The 19,991-nt window shown below is 35.7% G+C and overlaps 1 protein-coding gene across 4 annotated transcripts in view; it reads right to left on the bottom strand.

The window, feature by feature from the left end:
* Positions 1-19,991, bottom strand: part of STAG2 (stromal antigen 2) — a 38,416-nt gene that overhangs the window by 16,302 nt on the left and 2,123 nt on the right. For all 4 annotated transcript variants that reach the window (XM_008640484.2, XM_008640487.2, XM_017743153.1 and 1 more), the window contains exons 3-20: positions 17,912-18,008; positions 16,564-16,640; positions 14,796-15,000; positions 12,372-12,523; positions 11,079-11,152; positions 10,841-10,964; positions 9,659-9,757; positions 9,483-9,562; positions 8,842-8,949; positions 7,867-7,978; positions 7,170-7,287; positions 6,342-6,445; positions 5,371-5,463; positions 5,086-5,175; positions 3,821-4,024; positions 2,207-2,277; positions 1,777-1,864; positions 1,593-1,673 (exon numbers count right to left, since the gene is read on the bottom strand). In XM_008640484.2, coding sequence (XP_008638706.1) covers positions 1,593-1,673; positions 1,777-1,864; positions 2,207-2,277; positions 3,821-4,024; positions 5,086-5,175; positions 5,371-5,463; positions 6,342-6,445; positions 7,170-7,287; positions 7,867-7,978; positions 8,842-8,949; positions 9,483-9,562; positions 9,659-9,757; positions 10,841-10,964; positions 11,079-11,152; positions 12,372-12,523; positions 14,796-15,000; positions 16,564-16,640; positions 17,912-18,008 — 1,977 coding nt within the window. The remainder of the gene's footprint in view (positions 1-1,592; positions 1,674-1,776; positions 1,865-2,206; positions 2,278-3,820; positions 4,025-5,085; positions 5,176-5,370; positions 5,464-6,341; positions 6,446-7,169; positions 7,288-7,866; positions 7,979-8,841; positions 8,950-9,482; positions 9,563-9,658; positions 9,758-10,840; positions 10,965-11,078; positions 11,153-12,371; positions 12,524-14,795; positions 15,001-16,563; positions 16,641-17,911; positions 18,009-19,991) is intronic.

The raw sequence follows: 19,991 nt of genomic DNA, 5'->3' as shown, positions 1-19,991 counted from the left end.
AAAACAGCTAGGTTAATCTTCATTTCTAAACTAACCTGTCAGTATTTATCTCATCTTCTGCCATTAGGCTTGTGATAAACCTTTGATCACTGTTACTGCTGTTTACCCTTTAAAGTAACAAAGCCTCCAGATCCTTCACACCCCTAGGCGCCTCTGATCAATCTGTGTAGCCACTTCTTATCAGGTATTTGGGGTGGGAAATGTGAAAAGCCACTAGAACACAGATGGGTAAACCAGCCAGCCAGTGGTCAAGTTCCTATTTCTCTCTTAACACCTTCAGACTATAATTAGTCACTGGACTAAAGAAGTCTGAACACATAGGGGAAAACCACCATAATCTGATACAGCTGTTCTCTGTTATAGAATCTAAATTAGTACAAGTTACATAGCATGATTTTCCACTCCTGCATCTATTAGAAGCTCAAACTACCACATCCTAAAAAAAAAAAAAAAATTTAAAGGAAAAATGTATGCACCCTCACATTAAAATGAGAATACTGTAATAATGGATTATTAATTACTCATACATTATTAATGCCATGAGTTCCCTTTGTTTTCTCCCTAGTAAACTGTGACAGTCATATACAACTTCTTTTTCTTATATTAATTACAAGCATGATAATCAGAACATTTAAAAAACCTGAAGAATTTACTTGTCTCCTCCCTGACGTAAAGAAACTCAAATAATGTAGTGCAACTCCAGCACAGATTTTCAGTAAAAAAGCACTCCTCTTACAGGACTGCAGAAAATGTATGTTTGATTACAGGGATTACATTTTTAAAATTTTAGTTAGAGAAATCATCAAAATGTTTTGGCACTTAAAAAATCCATTCGTAACTACCTAGGCCTTTCAAAAAAAGCCTTTTTTCATTAAGCAGTTCAGAGTGAGCCACCTAATCAACCTCTTCAAGCAGCACTGGATACAGGAAACCTTAATCCTTCCTCTAAGATTTTTCAAGAAGTGAAATTAGAAAGATGACATTTGCCAGAGCTTTGCCCTTCAAGATTACTATACATAGAACCAGAACAGGGCCTCTCATCATTCCCTGAAAAAACCTGAAATTTAACTTAATCTTTTCATGTCTTTATTTAACAACAGATTTAAAAGACTGATGAAGAGTAAAGTAGAATAGCTACATATTGAGCAATAAGAATACTATGATAGTATACAAATTCTTAGATCTCACTGACTTGTCACTGATACTCTTCAAGGTTTCCAGACAAATTCAAATCCACTACTTGAGAGTAGAAAGACTGACTATACTGGGATAACTACCATTCTACCCCTTCTTAGCATTGTTACTGTGCCTGATAGGTATCACGTTTATTTACTATTACTGTAAAATTCCATCAAATTAAACATAATATTGACATTTAAATAATAAAAACAATTAAAGGAAGTACTAGGTTTGTAAGTCAAGAATGTGACTACTAAAACTATGAATTCAGAAGAACTTATTTTAAAAAGCAGGATTAGGTAGGTATCAATAGAAAGAAAATTCCTAGTCTTAATTCCATCACAGTTCCCACTTGATGACACTGCAGCTATTTACAAATGTTTATTTACCAATACAACTGGAACAAGGCATACCTTTGTGGAACTGCTTTCAGTAACTTTTGCTAGCTGCCAAAGGATTACATAATGAGTACACTGCAGTGCATGAATAACAATCTGAAATCAAAAGGAAAAAAACCATTAGATGACAAAGGCCAATAAAAGAGAGCAACAAAAGCTATTTGTAGTTGTGCCTAAAGAACATGTTTTAACTACAGACCTGTTCTGGCATGTCTCCATTTTCAATGCCAGTTTTCAATAACTTGTAGTTGCAGCCAAACAAGTCCCATCTTGATAGGTCATGAGCACTGGAAGCATTAGAAATGAAGCAAAAAATATTATTTAACTAATACTCTTTCTGCAATTTGAAGTTAACAACTACTAAAAGCCTAACTGGTCAAAAAAAAAAAAAAAAAAAAAAAAAAAATTAGTGTTGAAAAAACCCAGCCATTGAATACCTCCACACCCCAACCAACACACACACACAATAAAAAAAGCAAAGCAAAAAAACCCCATGAAACTGCATTAAAAAGTAAGATATATCATATTAAAAACAAGCAACCCCCTCACCACAAACTCTGATACTGAATTAAAAACAAACAATCCCCCAGACCACAAACCCTGACAGACATGTGCAGAAGCCAACTTACTTGTGAAAAGCAGTGATTCTCTTCAGTGTTGACAAGACTTGATATGCATCATCTTCATCAGGTTCCTCCCCCTATTTAATAATCATATAGTGAGACATCTCAAGCAGTGTAGTCTAAGTGAACTGGGGAACTTACTAAAACCAAACACACACACACACACACCCAAACTGGGGGGAAGGAGAGGGTGGGGACCTGATTCTAAATTATTTATCATGTCACATATGCTTTTAGAAGAGTTAAGAGAGATAAGGCAGCAAGCAGTTCATATCTAGAAATGGAGTCAATGATCTTAAGTGTCTTTTCCAACCTAGACAATTCCATGATTCCATAAAATAGAGGCAGAAGAAGAGAGAGGAGAGGGGGGTGGGGAGGAAGGAGAAGGGAGGGGGAAAAAAAAAATTGAAAAAGCCTAGGATAGTGGAATACAATGTATAATATAGGTGCTTCTATTTTCTCTGAAGAATCCAGCAGAGGCCACTGTCAGACAAAAGACACTGGACTAGATGGGCCACAGGTCAGTACTTCAATCTTACTTCAATCACAGAAAAAAAGGCTTTGAGCGAGGTAAGGGAACTGGTTTGTTCTAATCATCCCATAAGTTCTGACAAAGTTGCATTTAGTAAAAAAAGAGGAGTAAAAATTAAAGGGTCAAAAAAGTATCTACTTGTACATAAGATAAACTATCTGAGGTCAAGAAACTCCTCCTAAGTCTAGCAGAGATAATGCAAGCTTTACTATTCTGTAGTTGCACAACCCATCAAAGAACTAAGGATTTCAACACTTCCACCAGAGTATTTGCCATTTTCCTTCAAGCCAACTTCTGACATCTCATTTCCTTGCTTTACTTCTCATTCTTTCTTTTTATCACAAAGGGAAACAAATGGGCACATTTCTTGTTTAGGATTTCTAGAACGGAGTTCTAGTTCAGAACAGAAAGCAAGAGAAAAAAGGAGATCTTGATAAACCACATGCATTTAAGAAACGTTAAGAATGAAGCTGTCAAAAAGACACTTCCTATGCTCCTCACCACAGATGAAGAGGAGAAACAAGTTTTGTCTGAATGTCAGAGATCCCACATAGTACAGTAAAATACACTATCAGAAGATTCTCACTTTTCAGATCAACACAGTGTGGGAACAAAGTTATTTCTGATCTACTAACTGCATCTGCTTGCATTCAGGAAGGGAGGGGGAGTGTTTTCAAGAGATTTTGATATTTAACAACAGTAACATGCAACCACAGGCAAGACTAGCTACAATAGTACATCTGAGAATCCATGGGGAAATACAATACTACAACTCTCAAAAATGTAAGCCTCAAAAGCTAAGAGTAGAAAGTTTATGTATTTAATTGTTTATCTGAAACTTAACTCAAATTCCCAAAGGATTCTTGTCAAAAGGAGATCAAAATTAAAGACTCACTGTCTTAATCTAAAACACAGTCTGTGTTCACACTATCATAGCAATGACACTGTTGCATTATTGCACTCGACTTAACAGTTTTGAAATTCAGAGGGAAGATCCTATCCCTAGCTCTGGCTTGCAGAGAAAGACAGAAAAACATACTGAAAATATTTACAAGGGCAGGAAAAGGTGATCCTGCACATTAAAATACCTCTTGCAGAAAGTCCTCAAGAAGTCGATTAAACTTGTCTGCCAATTCATCTATTAACTGACTTCTTGCAATGTCAACTCTGTTAAAGATTGTGAATTCTTCATTACAGAGAGCGTGGTAGGTTTTTGAACAGGCTTCCAAAACATCTATATCTGTGTGCTTCTCCACAATATCCCGGATTTGTCGCAGTAAGGCATCCAAATGCTACAAGGCAGACAAGCCAAAGAAGAAAATATTTATTTTTATTTATACATATACACACAAATACACGCATTTTTAATAAACCTTAAGGAATTTTAAAAGGTAAATTCTGTTTACTACTTTTGTAACTATGATACAGAACACAAACACCTTCTAGAAAATCAGTGAAGCTTCTGAGAAACTAAAAGTCTATTTACCAAAAATCAAGTTGGAGCTTGTAACAGACCAAATCACCAAAGTGATTAAAAATTTGCTATTGTCAGTATGGTCTTACCTAACACTTGAATTTGCAATGACAACTGAACAACACAGAAGTATTTACCTCCCACTCACACAAACATTTATGCATGTTTGTGTGTGTCTTAAAGGCTGTTTAATTGAAGATTTAGTTTCATAACACTCTACTGTCCGCCAGCTAAAGCCAACTTCAGCTGTTCACATATTCCTCCCCTCAACGTGAGTTACTCACTGCTGCTCTATCACTGCAGGCTATGCTGTCAACTACACCATTTTATCACTTTTTGACTCTAATGATTTCCAGCTACTTCCTTCACAATGCAATAGCACATTTGAGAAGGAGACAGTAGAGATGAGAACAGCTTCACCAACTTCATAAGCATAGGAGATAAAATGAGAGCAGTAACTTCATCATTTGTGATCTGGTATTCTTCCTCTCTTTCATGCAACGATGATGGTGGTTTTCTAGTTTCAGTGACAGAAAAAGAAAACTTACTGAGCTGTTTCTACAAGCTTTATCTGTCAGACAGCTATCTCAAATATGACCATAACCCAGCAATAAATATTCTCAGTTTAAGTTCATCTAACTGGCAAGATTTTCTGTTAAAACCAGCCAGAAAGGCCTTAGAAAACTCAAACTTTCATTATCTCTAAAAAGAGCAGCCAGTCACAACTCTGAAATCCAAGTCGCATTATCAGTAAGGGTAACAATAAATAAAATCTCCTTTACACAAAAGAACACTCCTAGAATGGTGACTGAAATTCCAGTGACTAAGTCTAAATTCTCGGACTTTTCCTTTTATGTTAACATGTGGATGTTACTGTACCTTTTCTAATCGCCCTGTTGTATAAATTTCCAAATCAAAGTACTGTGGCAACTGCAGTAAGTTGGTGACTTTTTCTGCATCTACAGAATACTGCAAAATCGGCAAGGAAAAAAGTTTAGATGAAAAAGTCTTGGACAACATAATTCATTATAGAACAAGTAAATACAAACAAAGATTAGTAAGAAAAAAACAGTAAAACTCGTGGCAAGCTGTATTATTAATTACAGAAATATATTTGTAAACAATCAACAACAATCCATCAGTGAGAAATGAAATTAAACCTACCTTTGCTAGCAACTGAGGAAGCGCCACCGCAAAAAGCTCAGTGATTTTTGTCCTGTCATCCAACTGGGTTTTCTTCTCCTTTGCTGTCAGCACCTAAAATATTGGTATTGTGAGGATTTTACAACTAAAAGTTCTGGTGCAAAGTTTCATCATCATTAATGAAATGATGATTAGGTACATGGACCTCTAAAATCACTGTAAAATATCAACGTAAAGCAGGAGGGAAGCGTGCAATTAAAATAAAAAGAAAAAAAACAACAATTCAGCATTCAAAAAATGCAATTCAAAGTTAGTCGTAACACTGTTAAGATTATCTTGAAAACAGAAGTGATAACCTATAACAAAAGGTTTACCTTTCCTGCAACAAAATAACATGACTGGAACGACAATGTAAGAATGGGAACCCCTTCAGCTTAGAACTTTTAATGATATTTACTCAATTAATTTGTCAAACCTATCTTCCTACAAGCTTTCAACCTGTAATTAAATGGATTTCTTACCAAAAAGATGCACCAGTCTTGAGAGAAGACTGCTTAATGCCTCAGTAAAAGAGGCTGTCTAAACTCTGTATAATCACAGAAATGCCAGTTGGTGGACTGGCCTTCTTCCAAGAGACTATGGAGTGTATTTTCCTTTCCCTCATTTTGCTCTTTCACACTGAAAAGAGTCTTAGCTTTTCCCAAACATTGATTCTTGTCCTCCTTTCAAACCAATACTGTTTTCAAAATCAAATTTTATTACCTTCAATAGTACAAACAAATGCAGTAGTTCAAACAGTACTAAGCACATGCCAACATTCAGAAAAAGCAAACTAGCCAGGGTAGTCAGATAAATGGAGGCTGTGGAGAACAAAGCTGAATCTCCTATCTCAGTCCCTTCAGCAGCAACAGCCTCCAATCTTTTCCTTCTTCCCACACTGGCCCCACAGAGCCATTCCCACATCTCTGGATGAGTAGTTTTTTGCTTCCTACCCTTTTCCCTGTTCCTCTTCCCACAGGAGGATGACATTCAGCCGCTTGCCGAATTGTACACAGCATTATTTCAATCAGTGCGCTTTCCTGTCTGTCCGTTAAAGCTGAAATTTAAGAAACAGACATTAAGACACAACTTATTTTTCACTTTCCACAAGGATCACAATATGTTGGGGTTTTTGCTTGGGCTTTGGGGGTTTTTTTTGGGTTTTTTTTTTAAAGGCAAAAAGACAGACATGTAGACCAACAGCTCATTTCCAGAGGTGGGGGTGGCAGAGGGGATAGAGAAAATAAGTACTGTATAAAACGACACCAGAAAATATTGAAAAATTGAGGGAATATCACTGGAGGAGTCACAGAAACAGATGGAATAAATATTAAGTTTTATAATCGTTTTACTTCCTTTCCACTTCTCAGAGGTCCATTTACTAGGACCTAAGAATTACAGAATTAAGTCGGGGGTTTTGTTTGGATCTACTGACATTAAAGAAATTATAGTATTTTTCCATATGGTACTTGTAGCAATAAATTAACCAGTTTCACAAGCAACTTAGTTTCTCTAATGCCAAAAGTGCAGCCTGAACTTGTGGAACAACAAGGCAACACTGCACGCTAATTCCTTCTCTTTTCTTCTAACCATTGTTCTTGTGTCGCACTTCCATACCACGTGGTGATCTCTTTCTACTCTTCCTCACATTTCATAATTGGTCTTAGTGACTTCTTACAGTCATGGAAACATAGAAAATACATGTAAACATCTTTTTCCTTATTTCAAGCCTAACAAAAACTGCACAGCAATATAAACAAATATCTACAAAAATCTCTTACGTTCTTCTCCATTGAGAGGCTCCTCCAGCAGAAGACTGTTCATACATTCCCAGTCCTTCAAGAGGTCTGTAGCACAGTCCCACATGCTGTCCACAAGATAAGCAGCATGTTCGTGCAACTAAAATGAGAACAGATTAAGTATTTTATCAGCAATGAAGTTCATTACAGAACTACAATAAAGAGTATTTCTCGCACTTGGCTCCTGCCTGTGGCAAAAATACAGAGCAAGTTTTGCAAGCTCTCTGTTTAAACTGAAGATTTTCTTCCTCAATTAACTTAAAAAGATGAATCCAGACCAACAGCTACAAGGAGTAGTGCTACAAGATCTGTCAGAACTTGGGGGATAGGTGGGTAGAGGTTGCTGGGTTTTTCTGCTTTTTTCTCTCTCCCCTTTTAACTCTGTTAAATCACAATTTCTTTACATTTACACATCATCACGATTGTCAGAGTAGCACTCGCAGCCTGTCTCAACACTGTGTACTGACAGACCCTTCAAATAAACACAACCACACAAAACAGTCTTCTGACCCCCAGGTTGCTCAAACAACAGGAAAACCAGGACAGATCATTATTAACCGATGAGTGGGGAAAAGAAAAACAACAACAAAATGTAACTGAAAAAAATTAGAACAAAGCTCAACAAAAAAAACCCACACACACCCCACAAAAACAAGGATATCCCTGAAACCCAACTTACTTCACTTTCCAAAAAGAAAAACACTAATGTCTTCACAAGATTAGCATTTGGACTTTGTCTTCCCCTCCTTTTCAGTATTCCATCATCTTCAGCATCTCTGCGGCTGAAAAGCCTAAAAGAAGAATTATTTCTTGACAAGTTTCTTCTTCCTTGCCTTCACCATAGTCAATTCACATCAAGATATCTGGTTTTTATGCACTAAATACCTTGTTGCTTGGCTCTACATTTTATTTTGAAAGGAAGTAATTTGGGACAAGTATCATTTGAACCATTTCATATATGTGTTTTATATATGCTGAGTCGATATTCCACTGACTGTTTCCAGTGGAATGTATAATTGTAACAAAATGCTTTAAAAACATCAGTGATAACTGCAGGTGCTTGAGGTCCTATGCTCTGCCTTAGCAAATTGTATTTTCTGATCCTCCCTACAGGAGACTTTAAAGCAGCTAGGAAATACTGGAAGGAGGTCTGGTAAGTACTAGACGGAAACTCTATTTTGTTCTCCTACACACCTGACACATGTTGGATTTTTAGTGGATTTTTTAAAATGAAAAATATTTTATGAAATGGTCATATGGGACAATGGGGAAGAGGCAGGCACAGGGGAGGAACTACAAATGGGAAAACACTCATTATGACACAAGCCCAAGTTTTAGGCCCCAAACTATGTAAGCATTTTAAGACATTTTACAGGAAGGATGGGAAAGGAGAAGACATAGGAACATTTTTATTATATTCCCTGAAGGTACAAGCTTTCAAAGTGCAGCCTTCAAAACTGCTCTCTATTTCCCATTTAGAAAAACTACAGCAGTTCAGGAAATACAGTAATGTTACATTTTCTCTTCTTTCTTAAGGCCACTTTATGATTCATTTTTTCCTTAATGAAAACTAGTAAGAATCATCACATTAATGCACACAAAATGCACAAAAATCTATAGGAGCAAGAAGTTAACTGTAATTTCTCCATCTTACTTTTTATAAAGAAATTCCCCTGCAGCAACTGCTACTGGCCGATGAGCTGAATAAACCAGGTGGTAGACATTTTCACAGTCTTCTGCAGTCAGAACTTCTTCACTACTCCTAGGGGAAGGGATGGGAAGAAAGAAAGAAAGAAAGAAAGAAAGAAAAAACCAAAAAAGGCTGAGTCAACAAAGTATGACCTCTAATGAGGGAGATGGAAATGAATGAGAACCTAGACCTTTTCCTTCAGTTTATCATCCTAAAATTCAGAGTCTTAGTTCCAAAGTCTTCCTGAACAAAATATAATGATGAAGTACGAGCTACTGCTAGAAGGTTACGCTCAAGAGTTCAACTACCACGTAACGTTCAACATATTCCATGTTCTTCATTTCAAACATTCCACGATAGTTTTTAACTATGAGGCTGAATTCGAAGTTCCCCTACACCTACCGAACTGTGGGAGATAAGTAGTAACACTGTTCTAGACAGATTACTTTTGAAATTCCATTTTGTTTGAGAGCAAGATGTACAGACATTTCTATAGCCTTCAGATTATCTGAAGCATCATGCTGCTGGCCTCACCCACAGGGATGAGAAACACTCAAGTTTCAGTATGTGTTGTACGTCAGATAAGGAAATATATATGTACTTACTGTAAAACAAGAGTGAGTAATTTTATTGCTTGGACTGCAACATCATATTCTTTGTCAAGAGTCATAGACACAATTCTGTCCTAAGAACACAAAAGAAAATATTTTTGAAGAGGAAAGAAATGTAATGCAACTTCAAAAAAAATTCATATATACCAGAAGTAAGAAGTTACACTAACCTTGAACCGACTGGTGAAGAGCTCCAATTTGGAATTAAGCTCCTTATTATAGTAAAGCCCTTGCAACGCAGTTAGGCATTTGAGTCTTACTTCTCCTTGCTAAAAGAAAATTAAGAACTGAATTAAAAGTTAAGTATAGGATACAAATGTGACCTTCCTGTCATACAAGACAAGTTTCTTTTACAGTCAGAATTAATTCAAAGACAAAGATTAAATGCTGTCACAATATACTACTAATAATCATGCTAATGACATAAGAATATAACCTTGTTTGTAACAAGGCAGTGAAGCAACAAAACCAAACAAAAACCTCCAAGGTCTTACTGCAGTTACCATCTCCATAAATCAAAATACACCTGTTTCGTTCTTTCTAAACACTCAAGATATTTCTATCTTTGACGACCATCCCTTGTGCAGTCAGAATTACTAAGTAGATAATGGAAGAAATATTCCTCCTGAAATACAAGATCTACTTCAGCAGAGAACATGTTTTAAGGTATAGATGATCTCAAGCAGTTTCTATCACCCACTGTCAGAGGTTATTGGGTTTTTACACCAAGCCCATGAACAGCACAGCAAGACTGAGCGTCCCTCATTTCTTTCACTTAAAAGTCAATAGCTTAAAGTTTCCAATGCAAGAACTGAGGCAATGTGCTGACTCAACAATGAGTCAGGGAGTATTTGTAAACTATCTATTGACCTCTCCAAGCAGAGAATAGTCTCTAGGTGGTAGTTGGTAAATACAGCTTGAGGCACTCACCAGCATAAAAGGGGGCTTTTCCCATGCTTTTTACAGCTAGATGAGAATGCTACAGAGTTTCTTAACTTGGCAAAACAGAGAACTGCCAGGCTACAGGGCTACATTTGTCCATATCACATGCATTAATTTGAAGTAGTTAAGTACTATGAATCACAAGTTTGCATCAGCAATAAATAAATAGAAAAGATCATTTGCCTACAAATAACAGTTCCTTAAAAAAATCTGTATGTACTCTCTAAAAAATATTCAAAAGATTCAAGTCTCGCTTATACATATTTTGAAATGCCAGTACTTCTGAGTGATAAGGAAAGCAGTGACCAATTCAAACAGTTAAGAGATCCAAACCTAGTCTGGAAATATCAATAACAAAACCCAAGGAGTTCTGCTTCTTGGTTCTGCTCCTTTTGCTCAGTGCAGTTTACCTTGTCATGCATAGTCCATCCCACGTATTTTAAGTAGCTGTCATTGAGAAAGGCATCACTATACATTTTCATCCATATTCCAATCTCCTCAATGCAGATGGCTCTTATTTCAGCAATTGCATCTCTGTGGAGGGAAGTGGGGCAGTAAGTTCAAACAGATGAATAATCAGAAATAACCTGTCAACAGCTTCCAGAATAGATTAATGGTGCTACACATTACTTACTAAGAGAAACTTACCGGTATCTATGCACAAAAACACCTTTAAATATTGCATTCATCATGTTTTCTATTTCATCCTGATTTTCTTGAAGCTGAAAGAATGTAGAGAGTACATAAACAGTGAGCAGCACTTTTACAGTCAGATCAGATGGTGCTGATGCTAGACAAAATAAACTAACATTTAACATTTTAAGTGTGACCATTAAATCCTTTCATAGATTTAGAAATATTCACAGATCTGTTTCACAGTACAATATGCTATTATTTAAGAAATTTTATCTACCACAGCATACAAATTCTAGTAATTCTGACCACTGGAAAACAGTTCTTCAAGTGCAACAAAGATATCTTGGGTTTCTGAAAGGTCCTTCTTAATTAATTTATAAGAAAACCTGATTTCATTTTCTAGTAATATCGGTGCTTTTTTTATGTATCTCTGTATTACTCACACTAGGACTGGCCCTGCACACACATCTAACAAAACTACATTGAATAGGTGGTTAAAAGATCAGTCTCGAACTGCAAGATCTTTGGGAGATGACCAGAAGACAAACTTGTTAGTTTGTCTGAACTGTCAGGAAAAAAAAACCCTTAACAGGTAACAGCACAAACGCTGAAGAGCAAAGGTGAGATGTTTCCTTTGATCATCAAGAAGTTATTTCTGATGTCTAAAAAACAAAAACCTAAAAGAAAGCCAACACCACCACTCAAAAAAAAAACCAAAAAAAACCCAGAAACCAAACCACTAGTTGCCCCAAAAGTAAAAACTGAAACCTGATTGAATTAGGGCTTTCAACAAGACAACACTGTCAGCAATGAATCAGCAAGTCTCTTTTACACAAAAGAAAGAAAATAGAAGTAGACTGCATTTTCAATTTTGATAGTGCTTTCTGTAGATGAAAAAAGCCTTATCTAAAGCCTTTAAACACACTTTCTGCTGAGATCATTATAAAAAGCAGTATTTTGCTCCAAGATCACAGAGGTCTTTTCTAGAAGCCAAAACCTGACAATGTATGGTAATTCTTGGTACATATTTGAGCTCAGTGTAGGAAGATCATCGAGAAATACAACAAAATTGTATCTATTACTGATTGCGGTCTCTCTCACCAACCTTACTACAACACTACTATTTTTAAGACTCGACATTTATTTCTTTTTACAGAAAACCCAACAGTAAGAAGCACCTTTCAAAGTTTTTTAAATATTAATAGAGAGACTAATAACTACCAAAACCAATTACAGAACAAAATTAATTATTCGCTGTCATTTATGAACACTTATCCTATGCATACCATCTAGAGTTGCACTAACCTCCTTTCTCTTCTGTAGTAAGAGTTCCAGCCTATCATTAGCTCGTTTCCCAATTATTTTATTTCGTTCTGCTTCATACTGCCGCTGTGTGTTGTCCATGTTAATACTTAGATTTAATGCCACATTCACTAAAGCAGTCATCAGTTTCATGGCTACAAAAATAAGTGAAAAGAATAAGGATTATTTAAAAGGTTACCTGATCAAAAAAAACTTAGAAGAAAAATCTTCACACCTCTTCCTGTCAACCCTTTCTGTATTTATGAAAATATAGTCACTGTAAATTTTTAGATACACAAACTTGAGCAATGTCTTACCAAGCACTGCATCATTATTTATCAAGACAATAGATGTAACACTGCTATTCTGTTCTTTTTTGTCGCTTCTTTAATGTTATGTGCATTCTTTTTATTATAAGCAAATTATTACTGTTGAATTGCGATAGAGGGTATGTTTCCTCCCCAAAATGAAGACAGAATATAAAATTTACAAACATAGCTCAAGAAATACTAAAAGAATTCCATTATCAGAGTCAGTTAGACTGATACCATTCAGTCTTAAATATACAAGAAGTTTCTTTCTTGAAAAGGAAATGTCTTAGACAACCAATGCCACCATATCACACCAGTCTTTTCCCCTCAATTTAATTTTCACAAGGGGCAGGTTTTTCAAAGATTCATTTATTAGCAAAAGCAGAGAAAGCACATTAGCCAACTACAAGCCAGAAAACAGAAAAGCAAAATATAAAATACACTTGCACAGGATCTTTTGTGTGCTTTTCTTTTTAAATCAACCCTTTTTAAAAGGGTGCATACAAATAATACCCCATTTTCAGGTGATCAATTGTGTACTTGCTTATCTTGTGAGCTCCTGTAACAAGGCATAAAAGGGCTTGCACTGGCAGAGAACACACAGAAAATTCTTGTGCATGTACCACCAGCAAAAAGCTGACGAGCAAGGCTTAAAAGACATGCAGTTATATGGAAATATCATTTCACACTGTGATCTCCAAGGATATCAAGATTAAAGAACAAGTCTCAGCTAATCACAGAAGCCAAAATTACCAGAAGTACCAGTAAACATGGACACAAGGATTTTGTTGGCACTCTTTTCTGTATAAAATACAGTCTTCAACAATACAAACAGTAAAACTCAAGATGAACACACAAAACCAACATAATTGATACTGATGTGAACAAATGCAAACATATGGCTACAAAAAAATATTTTGTGTGACAGAAACTGACATGCAACAGGGCAATTTCTGCAACTTTTATTCAGGCACAGCTCAAATTAAAAAAAAAAAAATTATATAAAAACTTGCTATTTAAGACCTAGAATTTGTATTAGTCATATAGTACAACAGTCAGAATTGCTAATACAGCAGAATCTGGAAATTCTCCTGAAATAAAAAGGTTTTGTTCCTCTCTCCATAAGAAATGTCCTGGCTGGTGGAAGTCTCACACAGCAGCAGCAGCCCCATGTGCAGTGTGCTAATGTAAATTCAAGAAAACTATCACAGATATAGAAGGGCTGACAGGACAGTCAGGACTGAAGCCAGCTGTAAATCAGCCAGGTTCAGGGAAGCTAACAATAATTATTTCCAGTGTGGCAAAACCTCAATTCCACGTAGAGGCTGAATTTACCTTGTTCAAAGTAAAATTGGTACAATAACCTCATATAAGCTGACAGCCACCCAGTACCATTCACAATCCTTCCTCAGTAATCAGTGCAAGTTTACGACTTACCCTAGAAGCTCATCCTTTGTCCATACAAAGACATATTTCTTTGAAACACTCTGTACTTAACTCATAAGGGATTTCTTTACAATTAAACAGATTGGGAAAAAAATTATGTGAAAAGATCAATTACATAAAACAAAGAAATTTAGAGACTGTATTACTGACAAAAAAATTCTTTTAAATTATTTCTAATGCAAAGACTGGAACTGCTACTTTACACTGCACCATGGCCTCAATATGTAGCACAAAATAAGTTTGTAGTAAAAATTGCATCCAACATAAACTACAACTTCTTTTTGACTTAATGCAGAGCACGAACAGGTTCAACTGCATTTGAGATTAAAAAGATTTACACCCTTATTTATGACCAAAGACAAACTAGTAGAATCAACAGAAAAGTTTGCTTCTATTTACTTTTTCTACTAGACTTAAAGGCAATAAAAACTAAGTACCAATAAAAATTAAGCTAGCAAAGAATGCTTTAAAATAGTGCTGTATTTTTCAGTACCAAAAATCCAAGATAAAAAGCTGTGCCAAAGCAAGTTGCATTAGATAAAAACTGTATCACACAATAAAACACAAGCTGAATGTTGAGTATCAAGAAGTTTAACCAGAGTAATTCTGTCCCGTGCAACACAAAACATTAAACATAAGCAATACCCAAATAAATATATAATTCACTGACCTGCCAGTGTGCTAGTGTGCCGAAACGCTCTGACTTGTGAGTCTGACAGCCCCGTAAGCAGTGAAATGACAGTATCCATCATATATTCATCATATATGATGCTATATTGACATTGTCGGACAAGTACTCCAATGAACTCACAAAAACTGGATTTGAACTTCTTCCACTGGGGGCCAGCCATAGTTAGTGGATAATCTCCACTATCCTATTAAAACACAGAAAAGGAAACAGGAAGCTCTTTCAAACATCTTAAAAGTTATTTCATTAAATAAAGATTAAGAAGAGATGGGTACAACTTTAAAGCCAAAATCTCCAAGGCCTTAGAAATGATACATCAGAAGAATATGATTCCATAAATATGCATATACTTTGCAGCTGAGGCTTGTTGTAACACAAAGACAACATTCTAACCACTAGTTTATCTTTCTTGTTTGACTCAAAACCAAAAAAAATTATATGCATTATAAATCTGCTTCATTACACTAGAACATCACCTGGACAGTTAGGTGACAAGTTTAGGAACAGTCAGAGCAGGATCATAATAATGTTTACAGGGAAATGCTTACATATCAGACTGAAACTTCCTGAAGTCATAAAATTACCTACTACAACACCTTGAATATAAAAAACGTGTGTTCCTCTCCTGATGTGGGAGCCTTTACAAATGATGGTAAAATGGGAGAAAAAAATAATCATTTGTGTCAGTGCTTCTGTGAATAGTTTCTTTAAGAGGCTGAACAACAATACAGATTGAAAAATAAAGAAAGTATCCATGAAAAGGGATTAGAAATCTGAGAGCTGTTCATTACAATTCTGTTACCAAAAAAAGTGACCATGACTGTGATTAAAAACCCCAAGTACCAACAGTCCCAGGTGTGGCTTTACAAATTTTATACAACTACTGCCTCAGAGCAATCAAATCTATTTATGCATTGAGGTAATTCTAAGGAATGCTAAAATCCTTTTAAAGAAAAAGATATTACATTTTCCCCTCAGTTTAAGTTATGGATGTTTTTAATTATTGGAGGGGTGGCAGTGGAGAGAATTGTTTCTGTACTACACAAATTTGGGGAGGAGGTTTTAAAGCTACATTTACGTTCTCTGAAACACAAGATGAAAGGAACACCACTCAAACCCAGGAAAACCAAAACCAAACCAAAACCAAATCAAACCAACAAAAAAAACCCACCCAAAACAAAAACTACAACAAACAAACAAAACAAAAATAACCCCACCCATCACCCACCAAAAAAACCCCCTACACGGCTCATTTACCCCAACGCTCTGTGGAACAGAAAGTGACAATTTAAAGGGAAAAAAGCCATAATCCCCATGCAAGGAAAAGCATTAGTCTTCAACTGGAGAATAATCAAATTTAAATCCCCACAATTGTAGATTAATGAATGCATAGACATAAATTTAGCAACCACTTTAAGAGAGAATTTAAAGCCTTACATAAACATCAAGATAGGGAGGGATCCCCCATAGTGCCACCATAGTAGGAGTTCCCACTATTTAAAAACTGAAAGTCAGTATTGATTTCTTAAACCACTAATCAAATATGTTGCATACACACAGAGCTTTACTTCCTAGTTTTATAAATTCAGTGAAATAAGAGAGTTTAATATTTTCATTCATAAAAGTCCTGTAATTTTTGCAACTCCTTATTCTTGAAATAAATGTTTAGCAATGTGAAGCAGCAAGATTAGGACAAGTAAAAAGAAAATAAAAATTAATATTATACATAATCAGCACTTCATTAACTTACCTCATCAAATTCTTCAGTCATTTTTCGGATTATTTCAGAATTCTGCATATGTCGGAACATCTCTGCTGTGACAACTCCTACAATTTAGATATTAGGTCATTAGCACTGTTAATATGAAAGCTGTAGATGGCAGATGACATACCTACTGCTACAATGTAAAAAGAATCCATTTTCACCTAACCTACTGATTACACATGTATATTTTTAATAAATTTCACATTTTTTCTTCTAGCATCCATGTATAATAAGCACTTAGTACCATTTATATATGTGGGGTTTATTATTATTCTTTTCAAGAAGTGTGTGCATGTACATACACATCTAGAATTTACTCACTCACTCATATTCGGAAGTCAAAGATACTTGTGCCAGACCTCTGTATCAGCGAGCAATTACACCATCTGAAGTGACCTTTTTGGACTCAATATTCTAAATGGTGCAAGACATTTCTGAACAGCTGTACTGCTACTTATTATCTTCTGCACTGCAATAAACAGAGTGCTTTCATGCAATTTCTATTTGTCTTAGCTTCAAATTGTTAGACCTCCCAAAGTTTACTGCAAAATTCATGACAAGGATCATCACAGAAAGCACTGAAAGATTCTGTGGCTTTATCTTGTAACAAAAATCAAAAGGTCACTACTCTTGAAAGTGCAGATAACCTCTGAGGAACACTGTTAGCTTTCTAGAGATTTACGCACATTAAAGGTTTTATCAGGACAGAGAAACGCTTGAGCAGAACAAATTACATCCAGTCCTCCTCTATCAAGCATAGGGACACTGGAAAGCAAGTTACCTTCTCTTCAAAAGGAGGTGAGGTAAAAGAATGGAGGACATGGAAATGAAGAAAGAAAAATCAGAAAATAAAGAAAAAATATATGGAAACACAGTCTTACTGTAGACAGGCAACATGAAGTTGTCCATAATATCTTTTAAAACAAGCATGTCTACAAAAGCTATGAAGCTTTCTTAAAACAATCAACATAAAGAAATAGGTACATCCAAATTAGAATTTCAAGAGTGAACAAGCTGAACTATCAGTGTTAGGAGAGATGGTTTTCTGAAATAATAGCAGGAACAGAGGAAGATGAAGCACACGTTAAGTACCAGCACTGACTTCTATCCACTGTAAATACAAAAAGGCTTAATCAACACTTTAAGCTACAGTACAGTATTTCTAAACCTCCTGCTCCCACCTTTGGAAATAGTCATTTAACTCCAAGAACTTGATAATGTAAATTAGCTGTGGGGATGAAACAGTTCTACAGCATCAGTAGTATGAAAGCAAAGATTGAGAATCATACTATAATATTACTTAAATGGATGAGTAACCATTTCAGTATCTTACCTTTGCAGCCTGAACACTGAATAAAGAAGTTAATGAGATCAAGAAGTGCTATATCTCTGTCATGTTTGTATGACTCTATCCAGTCATCCACTACAGACTGAAAGAAAACAAATACAAGGCACTGCTCAGTTTTCTTAAATTGAAGACGCTGTTACTTAACTGCTTTCCAGTAAGTGGTGGTTCTTCATCCCTTAAGTAACTTGAACCCTCTTTTTTGATTAATACAGAACTAAATGTTTAAATAATCTTTTACTGTCTTAAGTTCTCAATAACTCATTTTATTCTATAAACATATACCAGTACAAAACTGACATCTAAACATAAAGCACAGGAATACCATATACTCCTACAGTAACGTTTTTGGAGGAAGAATACAAAAATAATTGGGGTATTTTACAGAATCACGTTTTTTATTTACACCCTCCTCCTGCTCTGCCAAACTATTGACACTTCTCTGAAGATACTATTTGTGCATTCAATTCAAACAGCTACAGCTCCCTATACTCTTTAAAAAATGTGCCTCTTTGATGAATTTGCTTCAACCACATTTGCTGTAACAGGATCAACAGCACTGCCCTACACTCCATGGATATTAATTACTCTGTAGTCACTAAGCCAAATAGGAACAAGCACGTTTTATTAAAAAAAACCTTAATGTGAAGCAATTAAACCTGTGATAATCATTTTGAGAAAACAGAATTTACCTGCAATTATGTTTTAACCATCCATTTGTAGAGTACAAACCATCTACTGCCAAGGTCATAAAAGCACAGAATCACACAATTTTACTAACACAGGTACAAGAGACTCACTCAGGTCTGACCTTTTTTAAGACGTTCATACCCTTCCCTAAATGATTGAATTCTGAATTTCAAGGACAGTTGGACTATGAAGCATCTCCAAAGCTTCCTGTCTGTATTCTCAGTGCTCACCCTCACAGGCAATATTGCTGCGAGGACAAATAGAACATATTGCCATTGAGAAAAACATCTGAACAGAGATACAGCTAAATCCCTCTTCCCTGAATCTCAGATTGTGTAGAGTGTGATGCACAACTTCAACTTCTGTCAGCAAGACAAAAAGTATGAAAAACTCAAAGTGAAACTGTCATGGTCTTTCCAGTAGGAATAGAATCTGTGAACTAGAACTGAGGGGATTGACCTAAAGGGAGGGATGAAATATGAAGAAAACATCTTAAATTTGGCTTCTAAAGAAGGTCACCATGCAAGAACTGAAGAATGATAGGAATGCAATAAATATTTCAATTAGGCAGTTTTGTTTTCAGAATCTATTCAATTTAAAGAAGCTCCAGCAAAACAGTCGTCTCTTGAAGTGTTTTGTCTCTGTGAATGAACCACCTCTTTTTCCCAGAGAACAGACACTAATTCACAGAATCACAGAATGGATTAGGTTGGAAAAGACCTTTGAGGTCATCAAGTCCAACTTAGGACTTAACACCACCTTGTCAACTAATTCAGAAGGTATAGAATAGAATTTAAAATAAAATAATTCACTTAAAATTATTACCAAAATTTTTCCAGATAAGCAAACGCTGAGGGCCATGGAAAAAACTTTGTACTCTGACTGTTGAAATGGACTTTATTTTAGAAATAATTTGAGAAATTTTTTTTTCCTAATTTTAAAAAATTGACAAAGATTCAGGTATCAATTTCCCAATTCAAGAGAGTAATCAGAGCTGGCAAAGGTCCATTTCGCCCTTGGAAAGCAAAATATTTTGACTGTATATCATTTTAAACAGTTAAAATGTCATGAAGATACAATTACTGATAACTGGCTGAAAAAGTTGCACACAGAGGAACAGTTAGAGAAGTATTGTTTTTCCATCCACTTTGAAATCGAGCAAAACAAATGATGGGAGTATCAGAATTTCTCTGTGCAAATACATCAAAGTAACGTGTTCTTGTTCCCAGCTGTAATGCAGGAGCCTGCAAACCTTGAGAGGACTGCACAGCGACCCAGCTTCCTGTATGTGTGTTACAGGAGCTGTAAACTCCAGACTTCCAATCCCAAAGATAGTCTTTGTTCCACAATGCCAAGGAGTCACAGGAGTGAGTCAGCA

The sequence above is a fragment of the Corvus brachyrhynchos genome, unplaced genomic scaffold, assembly GCF_000691975.1.
Source record: "Corvus brachyrhynchos isolate BGI_N302 unplaced genomic scaffold, ASM69197v1 scaffold398, whole genome shotgun sequence".
Lineage (NCBI taxonomy): Eukaryota > Metazoa > Chordata > Aves > Passeriformes > Corvidae > Corvus > Corvus brachyrhynchos.
The sequence above is the reverse complement of the archived record's forward strand: the minus strand, read 5'-3'. Positions and strand labels throughout refer to the sequence as shown.